General features: G+C 38.6%; 2 protein-coding genes across 15 annotated transcripts in view; both read right to left on the reverse strand.

Annotated features, from left to right (window-relative positions):
* LOC139968939 (paladin-like) overlaps positions 1-5521 on the reverse strand; it is a 98720-nt gene extending 93199 nt beyond the window's left edge. For 2 of the 3 annotated variants that reach the window (XM_071973563.1, XM_071973561.1), the window contains exons 1-2: positions 5305-5521; positions 2713-3020 (exon numbers count right to left, since the gene is read on the reverse strand). In XM_071973563.1, coding sequence (XP_071829664.1) covers positions 2713-3006 — 294 coding nt within the window. In that variant the 5' untranslated portion in view covers positions 3007-3020; positions 5305-5521. Of the gene's footprint in view, positions 1-2712; positions 3021-5200 lie in introns of all 3 variants that reach the window. The other variant, XM_071973562.1, reaches the window with a different exon arrangement.
* Positions 5522-10711: 5190 nt separating this feature from the next.
* LOC139968943 (uncharacterized) overlaps positions 10712-25144 on the reverse strand; it is a 74115-nt gene continuing 59682 nt past the window's right edge. For 11 of the 12 annotated variants that reach the window (XM_071973569.1, XM_071973574.1, XM_071973572.1 and 8 more), the window contains 2 exons: positions 24276-24350; positions 10712-20191 (listed from right to left, as the gene is read on the reverse strand). In XM_071973569.1, the coding sequence (XP_071829670.1) occupies positions 15425-20191; positions 24276-24350 (4842 nt within the window). In that variant the 3' untranslated portion in view covers positions 10712-15424. The remainder of the gene's footprint in view (positions 20192-24275; positions 24351-25144) is intronic. The other variant, XM_071973579.1, reaches the window with a different exon arrangement.

Here is a 25144-nt window from a genome sequence, read left to right on the forward strand (position 1 = left end):
ATTATAAGAATGAAAACAAGATACCAAATACACATACTTTACAGTAATTGTTACACAATATTTCTTGGATACATGTACTATATATATCACATTTACAGTACTGTAGTCAGCCTACTTTTACTAAATATCACACGAATATATCCCATAGTACCCTAGAAGAACAATTTTCATAGCTATCTCAAAAACATGGTGAGAATTTGATCATTCCAACAGAATATCTTTGAAAGTCACTTTAGAGTACAGTTTTGACAAAATATTCTCTGACAAAATGGGCTTTTCTCTTATATGATTTATATATAAATGGCGATTTATATGTTATGTATTGCGCCATCTGGGTTTTTGGCACTAAAGTCTTACGGATCGACAGAGCTTTCATTCATAAACGGTTGATCATACATGAGAGAGATTACATTGACGCCCCACATTGTTATACATGTATGGTTATCAGACATGACCACGAAACCCAGATTAATGACAATTCAAGCTGAGGGGGAGTTAATGAAAGTGTTCCTGATTTTACCACAGATTGACATTTCAACAGGAATAATGGATACACAGCTCATTCACTGAGATTGCTTTTGCAGGCACAAAACTGCTACGTGAGGACTTGATTTGATTTTTATGACCGATAATTATGAAAGAAATGAAAAACAACATCAAATCGAAGCTTTGTTTCTCTTTTGGTCATATTCATGTTCAAGAGTTTTAATGGAATCTCCCAAAACCAGTTTTGGTAAAATTTTGAACTTTTCCATGAAAGATGGTTTCAGTTTTATACGTTACTGTATCGAATAGTCACAGCTAATGTAATGTATGTGAATAAATGACATAAAAACTGACTTCGCTGAATGTGGACGCTAACTTTTCGAAAATGTTAGCAAAAATGTTTGTGTTGCACATATGTAGATTTCCTTTTCTGCTCTCTCACCAAAATAGAATCAAAAGTTTAGCTCTAGGAGTAACGCTGCCACAAAATTGTTGATTATCTGCTCCAAAGGTATTTGGAGTACCGTCTCCTCAAAGTAAATTGGATCAAGTTCCAAACTTCAAACTTGGTCAATTAACCAAGTTTCATATAAAACGATTAAGTCTTAAATCTTTTATAACCATGAATAATGTATATGTCTCTAAATTCTGCAAGCAATTTACGTTTATATGTAATTAAGTTAAAATTTATCACATACTTGGAATGGCATGATTACTTTTGGGCACAGAGACAGGAGCCATTTAAGCAAGGAATGTCACTAAAATTAGTACAATTAAATTTACCACGCAATTTATTTTCCTTTAGTGACACAACAGATTTTTTTACTACCCCATAAATTATCATTCCAAACACATACAGTTCATACTTACTCCTTCGTAACAAACACATGCCTTTCTTACCATACAAATTTTTTTTCAGTTAGTTACACAACAATTTTATTATCATTCCAAATAATGTAATTGAACACTTTCATAGCTAACGTACAATGTGTCACCATCCGTCCAGCCTATAAATTTTCAAACAAATGCCTCAGCATCACCCATCAAGTGATTGGTCTAAGTACCTTCTGAATGGAGATTCTTTGTTTATATAATTTAACTCCTGAAAGGGAGATTCAAAAGGCAGAGAAAGTGGGAGGTTTTTCTGGAAGTGGCCATTTAGTAAAAAGTTACCAATCATGTACACTTGTTACAGTAGGTTGATGGGAAAGTTCATGAGATAGCTAAACCTTAGTCATGAAATGTTACCATATATACTACTTTAAACTCCAGCTCTCTAACTAATGATAATCACATCTTTCCTTAGGTACCCTAACGGTTGATAAATACAAATTAACGAGGATCGAGAGAGGTAGCAGATTTCATTTAATCCTAACGCTAAGCTTCTAATGTATGACAAAAGGATTACAATGTAGTACAATGTATGTATGTACATACTACTCAACTGGACCTACTGTACCATAAATGTTTGTTAATTGGCGTACGTAAGTTTGTATGAAGTAAGGATAACATTGGATCACAGATAAGATTTGACTTGATCAAGTCAACTTCAAACTCCCCTTATCTGCATGGTAACAGATACACATTATGATATAATGAGTACTTCTAGCTTAGTGTGGGATTACAGTATATCTTTTTCATTTCAGTAAGCTATGATCACTGTCAAAAAGAATTAAAAATATTCACAGATATTTATGCAAACAGTACTTGGGTATATATTTTATGACCATACAGTACATTATCCCATTGCTGTAGCTTCTCTTATGTTTCCAGATCATAGTCTGTTCAAAATTTATGAAAAAGGTGTAATTCAGTTACATCATTAATATTACTGTTTGCAATTAGTCAACATCTCACATGCCAGTGAGTGCGTACATCTTCCAGCTTAGGCTTTATTCCTTGGTAGAATAGAGCAACAAATAACCAAAGTAAAACTTATACAGTCTGTAGATGAAAAGTACTGAAACATTTATCCAGTTAGTTCTGTTATATAGGTATTGTGGTAAATTTGGTAAATTTATAGCCGGTAACTGGGGAAAAAGGATCATCTATAGGTAAGCTACAAATTAGTACATAGGTGATAGGAACATAGGTATAAGATGCACTAAAAATGTAGGTCTAGGTTTACAATGTAAGTGTATGTACTGTACCTACTGTACTATAGGTGATAATAGCCTATCAGGTATCTAGGCAACACTATAGTAAGGTAAGAGGCCTTATAATTACCTGAATAAGGTGATGAACCAGCATGCCATCAGCAATGCAGCCCTTCAGACCTTGGTCTTTCTCGGTTAACATCGTACATTGATATTCTTCGAAACAATCTTTGGTTATGATTATTGGTGCTATGTCATTGCTTATTACATTTTGTCCTTTCCACCTATCCATACTTAAAGCTGTTTTCTGGTACCGATCCTCCGAGTTATGTCTGAGTGTATTTCGTTGGTTGTTGACTAGCTCCGGCGAAGGGGATCTTGACGAAGAACTGCTGGCTCCCGTTCCCATATTGAGGCAATTCATGGAGCCTGAAAAATCTGTGGTGGTGAAGAACCAAACAAGATAAAAAAAAATTTTTAAAAATAAAAACTAAGTCTATGTAGTTGAAACTATATCTAGCTTTTGTTTATTTTTAAAAATAACAAAATGTAACCGTAAAGCTTCCATTTCATACACGATCAGTGAAACATGAGTTAAGAACCTCATATTCAACATAAAACAGAGTAGAAAATTTATGTACTGTTGAGAGTGGCACCAAAGTAAATAAAAAATTACACAAATTATACTTTGTAACGCATCCATGGCTACTTAACACAGACGGTAAAAAACAAGGTTTATTATTAATGCACGCTAAAATGATTTTTACAAATTTATTACAGTGTAGACAATATGGTAAACATTGATTCACTATATAATTATGCACACAAATTGATTTAAAAGAAAATTACAATTCATGTTGATGGCTTGTTTGTTTATTCCTATGGTGAGAACTAACAGTTAAAGTGTCTAAAGGTTAAGCAAGGTGCCACTTACTAAAATACTATTAACTTACTATGAATACTATGAATCAGTATGATCACATCAAGCTCAAAAAATCTGTGATATTTTGCAAAATTGGTCTAGACAGACAAAGATAAAGTCAAATATACTTCAGGAAAATTGACAAAGCCAAACATTCTTCTTACAATTCTATAAACCAAATGAGCCCAATTAGGCACAGGCCCATAATCAGTGAAAGAGGGGTGCCAGGGGTAGACATGCACACCTTCCCCAATTTTTAAAGGTCCATATTGTCCCGGGTAGAGAATGGTTTGTCGTGCCACAGTGGACATAAACGTTAACTACTTATGTCAAATTTCACCCAGAAAATGGATATAATTGGAGAATGTGGAACACCATTTTGCATAGATAAGCACCCTTATATACAAATATAGACCCCCTATCCTCTAAGACTATGTTCAATTTAAAGGTCCACACTTCAGTAACTGTCCCACTCCATAAAACAAATTCCTAAGTACAGTATATACTGTACATGTGCAGGCTGCACATTTTTGTGAACGGTACTGCATCCACCATGTGAGGTAACCCTGCATTATCATGCAATTTTTTCAAGGTAGAATGCAGGTTAATCTAACCAAAGAAGGAGGGTCAGAACAGGTTAGGTCACCAACCTAGTGCCTACTGTAGCTTGTGGTAATCAACAACCACATGTGTGCCATTGTTGTCACAAATTTTCTGGACAACCATCGCCATGTTAAAACTTAAAGAATAAGGTGCCAGGCTTGTTACCATGGAAGCATATACTGACAGCTTGCAGAAATTCCAAATCTAATTATGCCTTGTTATGTAAACATTGTTAAAGCATTTGCCTAGAGGGTGAGTATAAGTAGATAACCATGAAACAGTTTTTATTTGACTGTAATACAAGGTAATGCTAGGGTGAGAAACTGAGAACACTTCGATGGTAATTTTTTTTTTCTTGTCAAGGTTTACCAATTATTATCTGAAGGAGAACAAGCTGTTACAACCTAATGTATCTTAGTTGAGGACTTCCTTTCACTTGTGTGTAAATATTGTTTTGACAGATATAAATATAGCTACTGTACATGAAAATGGTTCCATGCAGAGTTGAAATTGAAAGTGTCAATGAATCATAGGCCTTCACTGTAAATACAATAATAGTTACTAAACTTAAGAAACTGCCTTAGAGAAAGCATTCCTCATTATTTCTTAAATATTATGAACACCCTTGTCAGAACTACCTGCATGTGAATGTCCTGAGTGATATTTCATTAATATAAAAATCTTTTTCATATCACCCATGCCAGATGCTCATGCCAGACAATTTGATAATTGGTAAAGCTGAGAAAACATTTCGTAGAAATCACACACCTACGGTAAAGACAACATAGGCCGAATAATATGGTAAATAATGTAACATTACCCCGAGTGCTATAAAAGCATATATACTAGTATTATGTCCTTCTGTGAGCAAAAAACAGTAGGGCCTAGGCCTAACGTCCAGGCTAGGTCAGTAAATCTGTGTCAGAAAGGTCTCTATTGACAAAGCCTAAAACAAAAGCAAAGTTCAACAAGCTTATTTCCATATTCAGTAACATTCTTCCGTTATCTCCAACCTGACGGTAAGAAACAGAGAAGCCATGTTTGCTGAAACGACTGTCAAATTACCGTAATTCGCGCGATTTAGTAATCTAACCTTCGCATTCCTTGTAAGGAAGACCTACACCGGTCTTACGGAGGTCTACACAATGATATTTGATAGAAGATAATTAGTTCCGATTATGTAGGCAATAATCTTACGTTTGTCCTCAAACTGGATGGCAAAATCCACAGCACCAAGACCTTTGATCAGAAGAATTCAAACTGAAAATTCCCAAAAAAATATCGCACAAAAATGACTGGTTTCCCTTTCTTCAATTAGAAACAGGGTACCGGAAGGTTTAGTTTCCTTGTTGGTGTTGAGATGTTGGCTACTCGCGTGCGCACAGCTGATGTTGTTTTGGTTAGTAATGAGATGTGTGGTGTGTGGTACGGAGTGTGCAATGAAAGCGAGAAAACGGAGGAAGATAACATTACAAAATAGGGGTAGCATTATTCATACGTAGCTTATCAGAAACACATTCAGTGGTACTTACGAAACAAAACTAGGATCAAATTTATTTACATGTTTAATAAAAACATTTCAATTGACGCTGTAGCAATCCCGTTGAACATGTGTAGAAATTTAACTTATGTTTTCTTTTTTTACTCGGATCATAGTACACCTCTACAAAACGAAGGAATCAGAGATGCCTGAGATTTTCAGCTTTGTTCCAGCTTCATGAAAAGTAAAGATAGAATCAAGTGCGAAAATCAAACAGGTGAAAAAATACATACATACACATTTACAATTGTGACTCCCCCCTCACACCCCTCCCCTCCCCCTCCCTCGTTCTCTTTCCTGTACAGAGACAACTCCTGTTCCGAAAGGTATCCAACCATAGCTTGTAGGTCGATTTTGCGATACGAGGAAGGTGGTATGGGAGATGGGAAGTTGGAGGTGAAGCACAACTGACTTAGACAGCTGGCGTTCACAATGGTTAGCTTTTTTTCCCGCAATCCTCTCCATCGTCAGGCGGGGAAAACGGTTCAGCCGGAAGAATTAGACCTAATTTATGTATGTATATTAGATCCTCCTGCAAGCAGAAACTCGCGAAGAAGCCTCATTGGCTTATCAAAGCCGCAAGCTGACCGAAGTCAGTCTCTCACATTCATATTTAACGTCCATGATTATGAATTGTTAATTGTCAACAACTCTGTAACTGGACGACATACATTAATCTGGGAGTGACTCGAACCGGGGACCTTATGATTGAAAGGCGACGGCGTTAACCACTGAGCTAACACTCCACAATTTATAGTAAAAATATACCCCGGAAGGCCCACTTGACGTCTACGAACGTCTAATGTTTCTCCACCACCGATTCCGCTATACATTACAATCAGCTTCAACAACCACAGGGCCCCTCTACCTTTGTAATTCGGTGCAAGCCACTAAAGTGTATAAGCTATGACCAAGTAAGTGTTGAGGTGAACTGTTACATTATCCAAGAGGGGATAGGTCGATTTCCATTTATTTAAAACAGTAGGCCTAAAACATATCATTACACTGCCAACAATAAATTTAAGTGGGCATAACCAGCTTCCAAAAAGAAGGAGGGGCAGAAAGTCTGGGTATCCCCCCCCCCCCCACCGACCAATAGCCATTTTATTATTGTATGTGCCAAAATTGCGATTTAAGTTGACACTTTTATAGCAGTCTTGTAACTTCTTTAACGTATGTTATTCAATATTTTAATACTTTGCAAATACAATTCCGAATTTGGTTATGAAATAACCCTCTCACACTTTTGGCAACGATCATGTGTAGCAATTTGTTACCCTTCTAGGGTAATCGTGTTATACACCTCACGATAATCACACAGTCACAGGAAGTTGATGCAAGGGGACTGAGGCTGAGGACGGATCAGTCGTTTGGTTTCTCGTGCCCTGGTTCTTTCCTGGGAGACGTTTCTTGAAAAGTATCTCACAATCTTTTTAAAACGTATGGCTAAGTAGGGAACTGCGACAAACTAAATTCGCATATTTATATAATTTAATATTCATCTAATTTCAATATTAACTGATGACATAACTCAGAATGAATTGCCATATATCAATTAACTAAATATACATAGGCTAAAGCATATATACGAAAAGAAGGACATTTAAAAACTCATAATCACTGATCTAAAGTAGTCGGTAATTTAATAGGGAGTTTTTGACAACTATACCGTACGTCTTAACTCGAATATTTATTTTTCAGACGGAAAACAAAATTATGCAAATTTAGTTTTAAGTATGTATATTGAACTATAAATTTATATATGTTAACAGTTTTTAATTACGTATTAAGTTGGTCGATATTTTGTGATATGTAGTTTATATTGCATATAAATATCAGTTTCTGTAAGAAATACTCTGTGGCTAAACTATTTGAACTCTGAGGAGAAAAAGCGAATTTTAGGTTTCACATCTCAAGAGAAAAACCCATATATCTGATACGGTCATGAAACAATAACACCTAAAAGTAGATTTAAAAGCAAATTTATTTGTCTTCTCCGTCATGAAAAAGGTTTAGATTCACATTGATGGATCATGTCCAATTCGTCCCCGGTTGGTTTTATTTTGGACTATATCATTCGATAATAGGTTTGCGTCGAATTTAACGATGGTAGAAGGTTTGCATAGGTTTAATAATAATATAAATAATATCACTATATATTAACACAGGTTAACAATGTGCAGTGTCTTTCTCAAAATAATTTGAGAAAATCAAAACAGCGACTGCTCTAGCTTGTACATAAATGCAAAATAAATCCTACTTAATAGTGGAATATATTGCAGAAAAAAATTCACTTCATAATAAACGAGGATTACAATACCAACAAGACTACACATAGTAAAAGGAAAATCGATAAAGTGGTGGCGCTCGTCTGTCTTGGATGGAGCTCGTACGTTTGTGGCTATAGTCCAAGTTACACCTAATTCAATTTGTCGTAATGATATGTATAAACTGAGTCATTTCCAGGAAGCCAGAGAGTAAAGTTTGTGGTTTCCTTCTTAATTACTGTGTAAATTAATAAAATATAGAAGTCATGAAAATTCTGTCAAATTATTTGAGAAGCGAAGGTGAGCGACCGTTCGCCACCCTCTTGTTACTTAAATTCCTAGTAATCATATTAGCGGGATAAATTGTAACGCTTCCTGCAAGGTATCAAGTTTTCTTTTACCTCTGTGTATAGTTTTGAATTTGGCCATTTTTTGCAGTGGATTGCATTAACTGAGCCCGAGCCATGCATGCTGAAGACTATATATGAGAGGATGGTTGTAGGCCCGTAATAAAGTATATTATGCTGTATGGCGGTAGTGAAAGGTTGAAAGACCTCTGCTATAGTGAATAGCACTGAATCTTTATTTCGTATCTCCTTTATCTTCGCTTTTTTTTTTCATTTTTTAAGCATCTTTTGCTCATCCATTCAAGTGTATCGAGCACTAACAGGTTTTCCCTAGCACAAGCAGTGGCGGAGCGTCCATACAGTCAGAGGGGGCCGATGCCCCCCCCCCCCCCGACGGACTCAAATGGACTACTGGCGCCCTTTTCAGCTAGTTAACACTTTTTACTTATTCGCGATTATTGACTTTTTTTTATTGCGCTCTCAAATACCTATTGACATTTGTCACATTTTGATGGTGTAATTTTCTGACAAAATGGCGATGACACCTATTTATTCTTCGTTTATCTGCAAATTAGCAAGGCCCGGAAAGGGTCATTTCCAGCGATCTAGAGAGTATCTTTACTCAAAAAATTCTGTACGCTCCGCGCCAACCTGTGGTGGCGCTCCGCTTAGATAGTGTCGGAAGCGCCCCTACAGACCATTCTCGCCCCCCTGACCAATTCCCCTAGCACCGCCACTGAGCACAAGGAACATTCGGCCAAATCCTCAGTTATGCATTAGTTGCAGAATGACAAACCGGTTACAATTGAACTTTTTGCCGCATAAAGACGAATGAATTATTCATCTAACTTAAAGGGGGGATGTTTAATCAAATTTCTGAAAAATGCGGAAAAATGATTTTATGGAATGGTATAATTTCTACTATTTGCAATAAATTGTTGAACTGACCGACGCAAAGAGTCATCAGTTGACCGTTTTTCAAGTGAATGCGAAGTTATCAAATGTCTTCATGAACTTTGAGGTACATTTTGCAGGAAATGGTTGAAATGCGAAGCACATGCCAGGTGTGCAAGTCGATATTAAACGTTGCGACTTGATTTTCCTTTTTATTATGAACTACGTTGGTGATATGCAATTTGCGATAAAATGAGACAACTTAATTAAGATCCCTGTAAGACTTTTGAGACCAGTCTTGTTTTTGTTTTAAATAAAGATAATCATACTGTCACCATAAATTATTTCAGACAGTTCAGAAAAGTGTTGTGTACAAAAATCTTGTCCAAAATATGTGTAAGTTGGTATGTCCATTTTTCACAAATAATAATAACAATAATAATAACAACGATATAATCAGCCGTTATTATTACCACGCTTAAGCGACCACAAATGTGGGGAACCCGCAAGGGCTTATGGATTACAACTTACAGGTCGGGTGGCTTCCAATTCAACATTTTTTTTTAAAACTCAAGTTTGGAATCTTTTCAATTTCGAATGTCATTTCAGATGGGAAAATCGTAGATTGCCCTTGGATGAAAACCCATCTTACCACTATGACTTGGCCGGGTATCAAACCCAGAACCTCCCGATTGCTAATCCTCATTGCTTCAAATGCCACCGCATTCATCCACTCGTCCAAAACACCATCTCAAATTGGACCGATTGTATAGTGTATGTGAAATAATGTGATAGACATTTCTACAGGACGACCAGTTGGTTATTTCGTTCGTAGTGGGGAAGTGGTGAGGGTAAAAATCCATCCCTTCATCTATATCCATTGCTTTCGACATCAGTTCTATTTTGCGTATGTTAATCACATATTTTTGTTGGCTCGAGTAATCTTTATCATCTCTCAACTTTTCTTTTCCTTCTTATATTAGATTTTCATATTTGTACACTGTCTTTGTTGAAGCTAAATCTTCTGCGGAAAAAAGAACATTAAAAAACTTTGTTTTGAATTTTCTTTTGCTTTCTTCACAGTTTCAATAATCGTGGAAAAAATTGTAATGAGCAAATAATGGCACTGTTGGGATTGCTCATTGGCGTACTTTCCCCTCCACCCCCCACCCACCCACTGCATCACTTCAATCTTATTACTTGACTTCCCCTCCCCACCCCCCACCCACCCCCATTTTTTTTTGGTTGAAAAGAACGAATGTATGTTGGTCAAAGGCATTTTTATTATTCTCTTTTATGTATTACACACTTTGGTGTGTATGTAGGAGTGACAAGTTACCAATGACCAGGGTTAAGTTGTTAAGTCGTGTGCACACTTTGGTGTGTAGGTGTGACAAGTTACCAATGACCAGGGTTAAGTTGTACAGTCGTGTGAGAGGGCCTTGGCCCTGAACAAGACTGTTAACCTAAATAATAATAATATTCAGCCTCCAGTGTATCTACAGAAGCAAAGTCGAGAAGACATTAAAACTGACACAAGAAAAGGCACAAACAACATTTTACAATTTAAACTTTTAATGATTCTTGTCACTTGCTACTTGTAATTGCCTTTCAAAATTCTACAGAAATTGTCAACATGAAATTAAAACAAAAACACGCTATATACAGGTTCCAATGTGTTTACAACAATTTTCAAAAACAGAAAGGAAAAAATGGGAAAAAAACCAGCACAACTCTGAAGAAATAAACAAAAGTAACTTAAAAAAAAAATAGTGAAATAAAAAATACACTGTCTTTATAACCATTTCTATGGTTCTCTTTATCATCAAAAAAAAAAGACAATGCATATTCATAAGTTTACAAAATAAGACAAATAAATATTCATTAGTTTGTAATAAAACTGAATATTCATTGTGTTTGATATATTGTCAGCTCAGGAATATTCAAGTACTTGCGGAAAGAAAAAAAAAATAACAATAATAAAAATAATATCAAGAGAGATAACAAGAACAATGAATATTTATCAGTCCACAAGAAATGACAACATTAAAAAGATAAACAAGTAGCATAAATGACTTACATTCTTTTAATTAAAATATTTTACTTCAAAGATGGATTAATCACACTAATTTGAATATCGTCCTGGGAGCCAGAAAAGAAATCATTGGCTAAGGCAAAACAGGCTATAAAAGTTGAGCCAACAGATAATAGCTAGTATATACAGCTTTTAAACTCTTAGCTGTCTCGCTTTCAAATAGTTTTTAAGGACAGCACAAAGGTCTTTATTATCATATAAGGAATAAAACACACTTTTACTGGACAGTCATTATTCATTTGATGATAATGTCTTTAGGACTTGGATTGCTCTGCTCAGCCCATTAAGGTTAAACAAGATTTCTGGTTGTGGTATCAACAGTCACATGATACCCTGCCCCCATTATGGAAGGTTGCAGTGATAACCTGCGATTCCTTGAAGAGTAGATAACACAAACACATCGCTATACCTTTCCATTTGATAGATATATCCGACCATGCCAGGTGTAGCAGAGTGCAATTGTTGTGCGCAGACATGTGAGTATTGGAGATGTTGCTCAAGTGCTACAATTGCAATCAAAAATCCTAGCTGAGCACCCGAAAATGACCTGCCAGAGGTTGTGAGGTGGACAGTTTCCAAATACCAGCAAAGGGGAGGGAAACGTAAAATTTCAAATGATTTGATAACGTCCCCAAACCCCCTTCCCACTATCCACCCGTGGGACATTGGAAATGGAATTCAAATACTGAAATTTTGCCCAAAAAACAACAAGAAATGATATAGAAGATGACTTGTTGAACAAGAAAAACATTTTCATCCTGTGTTCAAATATACTAAATTAACTGTTACCTATTTGTCCAATGTGTATCTTGATTTCTAACAAACTGTTTCAGACAAACTTTATTTGCCTAATAGTTACCTCTTGTAATATCGTTATGCAAAGCCCCAAGGGGTCAGTCTTGAGAAAAACTACTCTTGTGAAAAGGGTGAAGCACAAAGAACTACTGCTTACTTTATGGACAACAAGAGGAGCACATCTCTTGACCATTCTATCACTGAGCTTGTTGATAGTATCCATAACCACTTCAACCCATGGATTGTGATCTCTCTGATTGACACGTGTGTCAAGAAAACTGTTCATAGCATCCAATGAAATCGTAACTACAGAAATAAACTTTTACTCTCTCGTAACATTCTTAAAACTCTCTATTGCTCTGAGCAAAGAGCTTTGGTTTAATTAATGACAATTTCCAAATTGAGCAAAATAAACAAACACAAAAATAAACACTTTTTTTTTAAAAGGGTTCAACCATGTTAACTTGTAAGTGAATGGACGTGAAGTAGTGTGATATATAGGACAGGCTTAGCTTAATGCAAAAATTAATATTGTAGATTATCCAGGAACCTTATCAAAATGTAAAGAGGATGGCCACAAGTGGCATCTAGGACGATATATATATATATACAGTTGAAATCTACCGCCCCAGTATATTCACTCTCCCATTGTATTCTCTCTGTACCAAAAAACAAAACAAAAAACACCCAAACACTTTCAGAATACTATTAAACAGATTCCTGAACACACAAGTTTGTAGAAACAAAAAACATATTTTGCTTTTTTCCATTTTGAAATTGTTCTTTTACTCTTTCTTTCACTTTCTCATCAAAAGAAACACATCCTTGACAACTCCAGACAGTCAAGTTTTTTTTTCTTCTTATTCTTCTCGTTCTCATATCAAACAGTTGGTATATTTAAAGCATTTAATTATCATTTTTTGTTGTTTTTTTATCATTTATGACACACCCAGATAAAGATAGAGATCTCTGAATATAGAATTCATTCCATTTACAAAGTATGTACATTAATATTTACAAAAGATTCTCACTTCGTTCAGACAAAAAAAAATGTCTGGACATCTCTGACTACTTTTCCTATTCCACATTCCCATTTTCACTCGCTTGGAACCGTTGTTAAAGTTTTGAACCATATCATATACATATCAACCATTTTTATTTAAACTATTATTAAATAATCATTTTTTTGTTGTTAATAATAAGTTAAGTCCAATAGTCTGCCAAGAAGATTTTAAATACATACACAAACCACTTGTATACAAACTTTTGTGCAAAGGGCATCTACCTTTGGTCAACTCGAGAGAAAAAAAACTACCACGACGAATTCTTGCTACCAACGACAAGAGGCTGGTAAGATGTATGACAAATATCTTGGCATATTGCTAGTATAAAACACAAAAAAAGGTTGAAGCAAGCTACTTTATTAACTTCATGAATATTAATGAACTCTTCAATGGTGATCGATGAATAATGCTCTGAATATTGTGACAATGTACAGTGATTAAACAGAAAAGCTTGCTAGATTACCGGAAAGCAAGGTAAGGTCGCCCCTGTTCATTTCCTGACATTCTACATCCAGAAACGATGCTAGCGTTACATACCTCACACAACCAGAAGCTCACGGTAGGATCAGTTACTACAAATGTTAAATGTCTTGTTTGACAAGAACATGTGCAACAGCTGCAAACTTGTGTTACCTGTTGTGGTTATGTACAATAGCCACACACTGGTGTTACCTGTTGTGGTTATGTACAATAGCCACACACTGGTGTTACCTGTTGTGGTTATGTACAATAGCAACACACTGGTGTTACCTATTATGTACAATAGCCACACACTGTTGTTACCTGTTGTGGTTATGTACAATAGCCACACACTGTTGTTACCTGTTGTGGTTATGTACAATAGCCACACACTGTTGTTACCTATTGTGGTTATGTACAATAGCCACACACTGGTGTTACCTATTGTGGTTATGTACAATAGCCACACACTGGTGTTACCTATTGTGGTTCTGTAGACCTTCTGGTAATGCCTATGGCTATTCACATTGCTTTGGGACATTACTTCCAATCATGTGTAGTGGTTCAAATCCCCTCTATTGCAACAACCTCATAGTTTGCAGATTCTTTCAAATACAGACTACATTAATTTGCATACCTAAATAACACACACACCATTTCTATTTTTTTTGTACATCTGATTCTAATAAAGTTAATGGTTATCTTTGATAGCAACAAAACTTGCAAAACATTGAGCTTTCAAGATGTGATCAGGGGTGGTGGATATTTCATGAATGAAAACTTGTGGAATCGGTAGAGGGAATCTTCCAGCTTGCATCTATTTCCACCCCTCCCCCCACCCCCACTCCTCCCCCACACTCTTCTATGATTCCCTGAGCCTGAAACAATTAATACCCTTCCAATTATGCAGTAAGTTTTGCTCATTCTACCAAATAACAGTAACACATATTTTTTGCCTTGAAAAATTGGTTTTGGTCAAGTAAAAAAAAATGTTACTATCAGAAAAGTTGGGGGCGGGGGAAGGGTGGTATGTACTCTATTAATTGACTCAAATCTGATGAAAAATTGACTTGATGAGATAAATACACTTTTAAATACAGGGAAAATTAAATCAAATATTCACTATAAAGATACATCCCTCACAGCTACTAATCAATGTGTAATTTGTATTTTGATTAGGAAATTACAAAACATTTCATTTTTTTTTTATCATTCTCAGATTCAGCACTGCACAAATTTAAAAAAAAAGAAAAAAAGACCACTTAATCTGCACAAATATACAAACTTTGCTAAATTTTAATAAGTTTTGAATTTTTCTCTTGTTACTTTGTAAGTGCTAATTTGTAGACTGTCATTTCTGTCTTCAAATAGGGCATCGCTAGCCAAAAAAAAAAAAGAAGGTTTGTCTGGATTATAAAACTTGGCATGGCAGAATAGCAGAGTTGACTGTTAATAGTAAAACCACTCCCTTGTTTTAAAAGTCATGTCTTGACAACTACTATCCATGTGGAGAATGATTATAACAGTATAACTCATGGACAAAACCCCTCTTAAAACGTGAATTTTACATCTCACGAAAGGTCTGTGTTTACTAATGATTAACTGCATGTTTAACTGAAAAGTATAGGTCTTGATTCCACTACAAGTTAAGGGCGGTAACAAAGCAAAGGAACAATTATGTCACCCTTGCATACCATTAAGCAAAGCAAAAACAATGTACTTCTAGGATTACGATCTACTCATCTGACTAGAGAACTTTTGGGAAATACCAGCAACGACTTTTTGGATATTCTACGAAGCTCTTGTAGCTCTCTCGAAACTTAATTCAAAGTATCTAAAACTAAAACACAACGAGGTCATCTGGTTATCATGTGTTGGCCTCCCATTTGTGATAGACTATACCCACTATAGAAACCTCTGGCAGGGTACTGGTTAGGGCTCATACCAGGTTGAGGTGGTGTCATCATACCCATGTGCATCGGCATGGTCTCCATGAACTGAGGTGCTTGAGGGTGGCCGTAACTCTCGGGTACCATCGGTTGAGACATGTACCCGTTCATGGGTGGCGTCGGCGCGCCGTAGGGTAGACAGTCAAACTGCCTCGGCGTCTGATAATGTTGCATCATCTCCGAGTGGTGATGGTGCTGCTCAAAGCTCGGTGTTGGACTCGGCGGGAAGTGGGGCTTGTACCGCCGTGCAGGGTGTCCCACGTGCATGGGCGGGTGGGCTGTCGTCGGCTGCCGGTTATGATGGGCGTACTGGTACGTCATCGGGTGGGTCTGATGGTGAGGCGTCATGCTCATAAACTGAAAGTTAGGGTCAAAGTGCTGCATCTGAGGGGGTACGCTCTGGGCTTGACGAGGGTACGGCATCGCCCGTTTCTGGGCCGGTGGAGTTCTTCGTGCCATCATCTGGGAGGCGGACCCAGCCCTCTGTCTGCGAGCTGCTACAGCCACCGGCTGGGTTTCCACCGGTGAAGACGGTGTGGGAATCTGGGGTGGAGTCAGGTTAGCCGTTGGCTTAGGGGACCGGGGGACTTGCATGGGTTGATTAGGCAGGATATCGTTGGTCAGTTGCTGCAGTTTGGCGAGACTAGATGGGTTCTTCTTTGATTTGGACCCTGCCTTGTAAGATCCGCTGATGGAACTATTACTGTTAGTACGAGACGGTGAATTGAGCGGAGGCTGCATGCTACACTGGCCGCTGACCCCCGGGGAACACACCTGAGGACTGCTCATCTGAGGACTCTGAACTGCGGGACCATTCATCTGCTGAGGACTCCTCATTTGCAGGGCTGGACTATGGACAGGGGCATTGTTGACCACTGGGCTGCATGCTGAAGCTGCCACCAGCGTGTTGCCGCAGGGCGCCATGTTCACGTTACCGACCTGCATTGGACTGGGTGTCTGAGTATTCATCTGTGGACTGCACATTGCACCGTGGCTACTGACAGAGGGGCTACAGCCAGGGGCAGCTGGACTCTGGATATTATTCACTTGATGTGGACTGTTCATGCTCATGTTAAGCTGCGGGCTGTTCAGTCCAGTCATGTGAGGGCTGACATTGGAGACATTATGGTTCATGGTTTGTCCACAGGACTGAGGGCTAGGGTTGACGGGGGGACTGCATACCTGTTGTTGACTGGCGATCCCTGGACTACATCCTGTGGTATTATCCATAGGGGTTGCCATCTGGGTGCTATAATCACCACCGCTCATGCCGGCACTCCCGCTCTGCATCTGGCTCTGAGGATACTCACCACTGACGTTCCCCTGTGTCTGGAAACTGCATTCGTCCATGTAAGCCTGAGCATTGGCCGCCATCATGGGTTCTGCAATTTCCATGCACCTGTTCCTGTGGTGGTAGCGAGCTGCAGGAGTCATGCTGCAGGGGTACATGGAGTTGGTCGTCCCCATGCAACTGTAACCGTCTGGATTGGTCGAGGTTTGAGGCATCTGCGCCGACTGGTAGTTGGCCATCGGTTCCTGCAATGTGTTCTGCATCGGAGTCGTCATACCGGACTGGTCCCAGCCCTGACCGCCACCGTCCATTGGACCCAGTTCCGGTCCATGCTGGCCCAGACTGGGTGTCATCTCGTTACCGTGCTGCACCACACCGATGTTGCCCTGTCCGGCGGAACTACCTGCACTGTGTGGCCCCATACTGCTTTGGGATTGGTTAATGCTGACCACCGTCTGGGTGAGATGGCCAGCAGTGACATTCATCTCTGTTGAACCTTGGTTCAGGTTGATGGAACCCTGGTTCATAGGAAGTTGGTTCATACTCTGCAGTGTATGGTTCAGAGGAGACCCGCTCACTGGGCCGCTTGGCATCGGTTGCTCCACTGGCCTCTCTGAGCTGACCATGACACCTGGGGATGTAGTAGTCACTGACTCTACTAAGGGATTCATATTTGGGCTCTTAACAGTTGAGGAGGATTGAGAACTGTTTCTTCGAACCTGAGCAGGCATATGGCCTCTGGCAGTGACTGGTCCTGGTGGAACAAAATTATCAGACTCTTTAGATATTGTGGGACTGGGTTGATCCTCCTCCTCAATCATTTGGACAGTTTCTGAAGCAATAGACTCCTTTGCTGCTGGACTGCCGATGTCTGTTGTCGACACTGAAATATTTGGCTGAATGATGGCAGTTACCTCTTCATCCTTTGGCATGTTTTCCTCTTCAGCAAGTCCTGCCTCTCCTCCTTCTCCTGTAGCTGCTGGTTTGCTTGGACTCTCGACAACTTCTACTACCTTGTCCCTGATCACATCACCACCTCTCTGTGGCATTATCTCTTCAACTTCATCAGCAGCAGCTTGCGGCGGACTGGAAGAAGATTTCTCTTGATGGCTTTTGTCGTGACCTGTATATCCTTTGGTGTCTTCACTTTCGTCCTCCTGCCCGCTATCCCCTGATGAATCCCGAGCTGTCGCTTCCCGGGGAGCAGGATGGTGGCTTTCGGTCTCATCTAATGATTGCAGACCCTCCACGGCTTCTTTGGTCTCTCGATCCGCCTGATTCATGACAGGAGGCGGCTCTACGGCCGTTGTCCAGCTTGTCTCAGAGTGCTGGTCGTCGCCATTCTCCAGGTTGTTGTCGGTGACTTCACCATCGACATCACCTTCTATTTCATCCTCCTCACTGTCATATACTGATGGTGGCTTAGGAGCAGGGGGAGGACGATCATAGGATATAGATTCAACAGCCTCTGCTGTTTCTAGGCATTCTTCTTCGATTGACTTTGGCTCTTCAATGTCACTGGTCATTTCTTCATCTTTCCTAACTTCTTCTGCAATGTCTTCCCTCTCCTTGGCATCTTGTTCTTCCCGGTGGTTTGGTTTCTCATCACCGTCCTGTGGTACTTTCTCCTTGATTTCCTCATGATCACTGTTAATGATATCCTCTGCCTCCTCTGATTTTTCTGAGGCTTCATCGGACGAGTCATCAGACAGGTTAATCACTTCTTTAGGGGAACGTTTATCGTCGTCTGGCAAAACGACTGCAGAAGCTGCTGCATCTGCCAAGCCTCCCTCTTCAGATTTCTCCTCTTTTGGAATCTCTTTCCCTTCCGTGTGATCTTTCCTGTCTTCATTCTCAAGCTTCCCAGTCGTCTCCTCATCCTCATTAGCATGGTCCTCGTGAACCTTTGACTCTTCAGGCTTGTCTTCGACCAAAACACTATCATCGTCAGATGATTCTGACTCAGACAGCTGAGGGGCTGGAGCTTCAATCTGTGGCCCGGAGACCTTTTCCTTCTCCACTATTGCTTGATCTTCCCTTTGAACAAGACTGGCTTCAGCCTCCTCATCTTTAGCTTCTTCTTCTCCCCCACTCTCTCCATTCTCAGAGCTCTCATTGTCATCCTTCACACTGGTTTTGGTGTCCCCATCACTACTTGCTTCGCTCTCTTCCTTTTTCCTCCTCCTATCGTCCACACGCTCTCTCGCGACTTCCACCACATCCTGATCTTCTTCCTCGCTGTCCGTTAACGTTTCCTTCTCTTTCTCTACCGAGCAGTTCTGTTTACAGAGAGGAAGCATCACCTGCCTCTGGTGGTCCATCATCCCTTCATCATCATCTTCGTCGTCGTCATCCTCGTCTTCGTCCGATGTCTCGTGTTCATCATCCGACAGCTCTCCTCTGCTATCATCACCGCTATCGTGATTGCTGTCTGTATCTGAATGATGATCTCTGTAGTCATTGCCAAAGCAAGTCAGTTTCTCGATCTTCTCGGCCTTGAAGTCGTCGTCGATGTTGTCATCGGCGGATCTCCTGACTTGCTCGATGTCCGACACTGTGTCGTCCACCTTGTTGTCGTTCCTTTCCTCGTCGCTGTCCGAACTGTTTGAGTGGAAACCGGAATGGTTGATCTTTCTGTTATCTCCCTGCTGAGCACTCTCGGTCTCCTTCAGATGGTTTGTGAAGGCCTGCTTTAAATCAGCTGCATTTTCAGTACTAGCACAAAATGGATTGATATGAGCGACCTGGGTGCCAGAGGTACACCCAAAGGTATGAATCTCCCCTCCTTCCCCAATCCCCTTACTAACAACTTCATTACTACTACTCTGAACCAAAGGCCTTAACACTGGTTTCTTCGGCTTGTATTTCTTCTTCCTCTCCCACACTGCCGTCTTCTTCCACCTTCGTCGCCTCCTGATAACTTTTACGGGTGACCCTCCCTCAGTTGTAGCCCGCTTAACCCCAGCTGGCCGCCCCAATTTTTTATATTCCTTGACGGGGTAAGCGGGCGTGACGTTTTTTGGCCTCCCTACTGGTTTGCTGGCTTTCACCTCCTTTGCCAGCGGTGTGTTTTGGGATTCCAGGTTGTTCACGTTCCCTGTAAAACTACGAAGCGAGCGCCTCAGGTCTTTGACCACCACACTCTTCTTCACCTCAGAGTGCGAGGCATCTGTGTCTTCTTTCTTAGCACTTGCTTTCAACCCTTTCTCTTCGTGAGTAACAATCGCTGCCAAGGTGGGCTCAGATACCTTGGCGGTAGTTGTTGCACTCGTCTCGTTTTCGTTTTCGTCAGTCTTCTGTCGTTTGGACTCTGGTTCTTGGACAGCCGATTCCAGCACTGGGATCTGTCTCCTCTTCCTGTTCCGTTTCCTCCCCGAGTAAACCTGAGACAAAAAAATTAAAATGTTCTCATAATTAGAAACCAAAAATTAGAAACAAGACATATCACAATTGATCACACTAGACATCCTGCCACTTGTCTGTTTTCACCCATGAGAAGTTTAATGAGGGAGTAACTTATTAATTTGTTTCTTTCTCAAACTGTTGTTGTACAGATGTTTTGGTCGTATCTGTATGAAAAATCACATGCAAAACTGCAATACTTCATTATTTGAAATGAAACTTCATAAGTAAAAATCATGATCAACATTCTTACTAGGACTTCTAGTATCAAATAGGAAATAGCCCTCAGAAAGCTGCAATAAGTTGCAACAAACAGCTTATGATGGTGTGAACAGAATCGAATATATGTTCTTTAAATCCCCTAAAAGATGAAAACCCAAACGTAGGAGAAAACTGTAAACATCCTACTTATGCAGTAAAACATCCTGTGTACTTTAAAATATCTATACATATAAACATATACCTATATATATCTATATATATATATCTATATATATATATATATATATATATATCTATATATATATATATATAAATATATATATATATTCATACATACATAGTATATATATATACACATACATTATATATATATATATATATACATACATATAAATATATATCTATATATATATGTATACATACATATATATATATATATATATATATATAAATCTATATATATATATATATATATATACATACATACATATACATACATATATATATTAATATATATATATCGATACATATAAATCTATATTTATATATATATAGTGTGAGTTTCAATCCTGGTAGGATCTTCTTCTACGGCTAACAAGATAATCAAACTTTTTGTTTTTCTGCTCATCTGTACCTGCACAATTAGATTTATATGCACTGTTTCAAATGAAGCACACTGAGAAAGGCTGCAGCATCACTGTAGTCAGGCTGCATAGGACAATAAACCTTTTGTTCTCTGCAGTTTCACACAATAGGCACTGCTGGTCTGCACAGATCATCTCTATTGTTTGATATTGATACAGTATTGCTGCAGTGTTTGTTTTGGCTAAGTGCTTTATGTGTTGTCCAGCATGTTACTGCTAAAGTGACGGCAAGGTGCATCTCTTCGCCTTTACTACACTCTGTCGGTTTGTCTTTGAAGAAGATCCTTCCATAAAACTCACGTTAGTCTCTCTCTTCGAGAGCTCTACAGAGAAAGACAAGACCTTCAAGCAATATTTCCTTCTACCAGAGTATCGATGTGCATGTAAACTAAAATATGCACTGTATTTTCTTATTTTGGAAGTTTTCATCAAATTGCAAAAATTCCCATTTCTTCCGCACAAGAAGGACACAAGATACAGTCATGCAATGGGTGATATCAAGTCAAAACAGTGCAACGCAAAGTGGTTCTTAAGTTATTAGGTTTTTGAGGGTCAAGTCCATCAAAATGCTGAAAAGGAAAGACTTAACTGGGAAGCAAAACACAAAAAGTTGAAGGATGCTTTTGCAAAGCAGAGTAGTCAGGCCATAATTTTTATATATGTGGTAGTCCTGCAACAAATGAAAGCTTGTAGTGCAGGTCACATTTCCATAACTTTGTAACGTTTCAAGATACTTGCCTTTTAAATCATAGTAGTTTATGCTCTGTCCTTAAAACTCAAGTTAGTTTACAAATGAAGGGGGGGGGGATGAGGATGAGGGTATTTTATGGAATATCAGTATGTTAAGCATAATTGGCCTTTATTCAAATATCTGAAGAACATCCCCGTTACAGTGCAGAGGTAATACAGAATGAAAAGAATTTTTGTTTTTGGTGTTTGATCGTCAGCTTCTTTCCAGCTTGCCCGACCTACTAAATATTACTCAAAATGAGATTGCAAATGAAATAGCAAATTATGCATTCTCCTCTTACATATTTCTTTTCATCTAATAAGGAGCAAGTAATGATTCCATTTCATGCTACAAACTTGCCAAAATCCTTTTCAAATTTGCTATTTTCACCTGCATAAAGCAAATCCAAATTTTTCAGAATTTGTATGTTTTCTTCATTCTTTGAATCGAAATTTGACTCGGGCTGGGGGGGGGGGGGTCTAGGAGTGTCAAAGAAGATTTAAACAAACATACAATAGCATACAAAGTTAACCAAAATACACACAAAAGTGTCCTAAAAGGTAAAAACTACAAAATTCCTAAAGAATTCTCAGAAAATGCATCCTGATAATGATACTGCCATTTGAGGGAGGGGAGGGCAGAGGAGGGGAGGGGAGAGAGTGGAGGGGAGGGGGGTGAGTAGGAGTAGCTAGAAGACACTGCAACTGTCCTGAGTAAGACAGTATGGTAGGACTGCTTGATCACCATGTAGTAACACACTGTCAGGTACTAGACAGTTAAGGTTGTAGCTACAAAATTGCAAGTGTTACCAAGACAACAGTAGTCTGGGCGTCCAAGACAACCAAATTTCATTTCTGACAACCAAAATCAGCTATGGATAGTCGTCCGATAGACAACCAGTTGTTTACATCAAATTTCAGATTGCAATGTAACTAAGTACCCCAAATAGGTAATATAATAAAGTGGAAACACCCCCTCCCCCCTAAAAGCTTGTGCACTATTCACCAAACTACACATCTCTTCTACAGTATATATATATTGGTCAGAGTTCTTTTCATGGACACAAAACCAGAAAAATCCTTAACAAAATTTTCACTGACATATTTTGGAAGCATTCCTCCTCTGCTTTCCTCCATAACTGGAAGAACAATTTTAAATCTGTTACAGGAATGTCATCATACTGCAAAAGTCGCCAGGAGTCAGGTAGAGCTTCATATACATCCGACAGCTCTTTGCTACTAGTCCACAAACGATGATTAAATTCCTCGAAAAAAATCAACATTCCTGCTGCTCTTGTTTTTTTTATATCAACTGGTCAGGGGTAAGGGAAGAACTATTTGAAATTTGAGTTTGTTTACTTGACCAGTCAACTTTTGGAGATTTCCAATATGCTGCGGTTTTATGCATGATATAAATAAATATAATATGAAAAAAATGTCTGGGGGAAGAAATATGGAGGGATAAAACCAAAATTACTTCCTCAGTATTAACCTTCACTTGGTGAAATACTCCAGGCTTGAAGTCTTCCTTGGATCAATTACAATCTCAGTTCAATGGATAATACTCGAAAAGGTTTGATATTTACGACGATCACCAAACGCACAAAAAAGAAGAAAAAAAAGTTGATTTGGCTAAAGCTATGAGCAGTGACTAACTAAAAAGAATCAAAGAAAAATGAAAAGGATTAGTTCTTGTCATTGACACTCACTAACTACAAAGTTGTGTGGGCACCAAAACTGGACAGCTGTTGGGGTTAAATTGTCCACAAAAACAATGCTATCAAGATGCATCAAAGTGCAGGTTAAACAAGTGAACAGGTGGAAAAAGAAAAAATATGGAAAAAGTTGGAAACAAAATGAAGATTCTGCTGACATTCTAACACACCATGTACAAGCAATTAATTAATCTGAACATAATGTGCTCTACAGTCACAGAGAATGAAAACCACGGGCACATCGAGAAGGTGCTAAAATCTGTAAAAAACTACTAAACCACGTGCAGTTAATGTAAGCGACATGATGCCCTCTGCAGGCAGCCAATGAGACCCGCACACCAACAGGGAGACGCATGCAAAGAACAGAGGGGGGGAAAAGCAGGCGTCATACATGATGTGTTTGAAATCCACTTTTGGTCTCTCTGACATTCGGTTTTTTTTTCTCTTTTTAGTTTTCTCCACATTGAAGATTGAAGAAAAAACAAAATTAAATTTCTGAACAATGAGAAAAAAATTCAAACAGTGGTAGCAAATATCATTTTTAATAATGATATTTCCCATCCTGTCTCTTTTGTTTTTCTTTGCTTTAAAATTTGTTTTAAAGTTTTTTTAGATCTTTATCAATAAATACAGAAGAAATGTGTTGGAGACACGTGATGATAAAAAGTCCAAAAGCTGTGGTTTCAAATCTACCACCACCATGTACAAAGCCCGGAAAGAGATACAACAAAGGTACACAAAGCTGACGCTCTAACCTCCTTGGTTAATTCTGGGGGCGATATTTCAGCACTCTCACTGCACTCCTTCTGCAGTTGGTGTAAGGCAGGCAGCTGTTAGGGGGTATGGAGGGACAAAGATTTGCTCAACATCAACAACATGACCAAAATGAGGAGGAAACATTGTCAGGGATTAAGGAACTATTGCTACCCCTTCCCTCATGCTTTCGTTTATCTCTCTTCGTTAAACGTGAGACCCCAAAAAAATTATAAATGAACTCTTACACACGGTAAGCGGTTTAAAAATGATCTCAAAAGGCATAACATGTGACCTGTTTTGCTTTAAGTGCACCCTGCTATAGGATTAACAAGTAGTACATTTTGTATGGAGGATACATTAATTTCTAGAGCAAACAATATTGATCTAATCCATTGATGCTCGACCTCATCAACTTTATACTGAGGAATGAATGTTGAATGACTTGCATACTGCATATTCATAAAATGAATATGCAATGCGATACTCCTGGAAAGTTCGACATCTAAGGCAATACGATTTATCATCGGTCTAGATATTGTCCATTTTAAAAACCACACTTTGCATGCATGGCAATACAAAAGGCTCAAACATAGAGGTTAACGACAGAACACAGAACAAAAAAGTGAAGGCATAATAATGAATTCCAATCAAATAGCTTTTGACATTTGCAGGTCTCACTTTGCACTTTAGAAGACGTTTTAGAATACAAGATTAAAGTTTTAACGACCCATAAAGAGTAGACATAGGACTATGAGAGCATAACTTCAAAAACTTCTTTAAATGTTTACCAGCTTGGAATAAAAAAAAAAAAACAATCTTTAAGTTTTTGTTTTATTTTGCAAAGGAAGGTCTAATAAGTACAACCACA

The sequence above is a fragment of the Apostichopus japonicus genome, chromosome 6, assembly GCF_037975245.1.
Source record: "Apostichopus japonicus isolate 1M-3 chromosome 6, ASM3797524v1, whole genome shotgun sequence".
NCBI classification, from domain to species: domain Eukaryota; kingdom Metazoa; phylum Echinodermata; class Holothuroidea; order Aspidochirotida; family Stichopodidae; genus Apostichopus; species Apostichopus japonicus.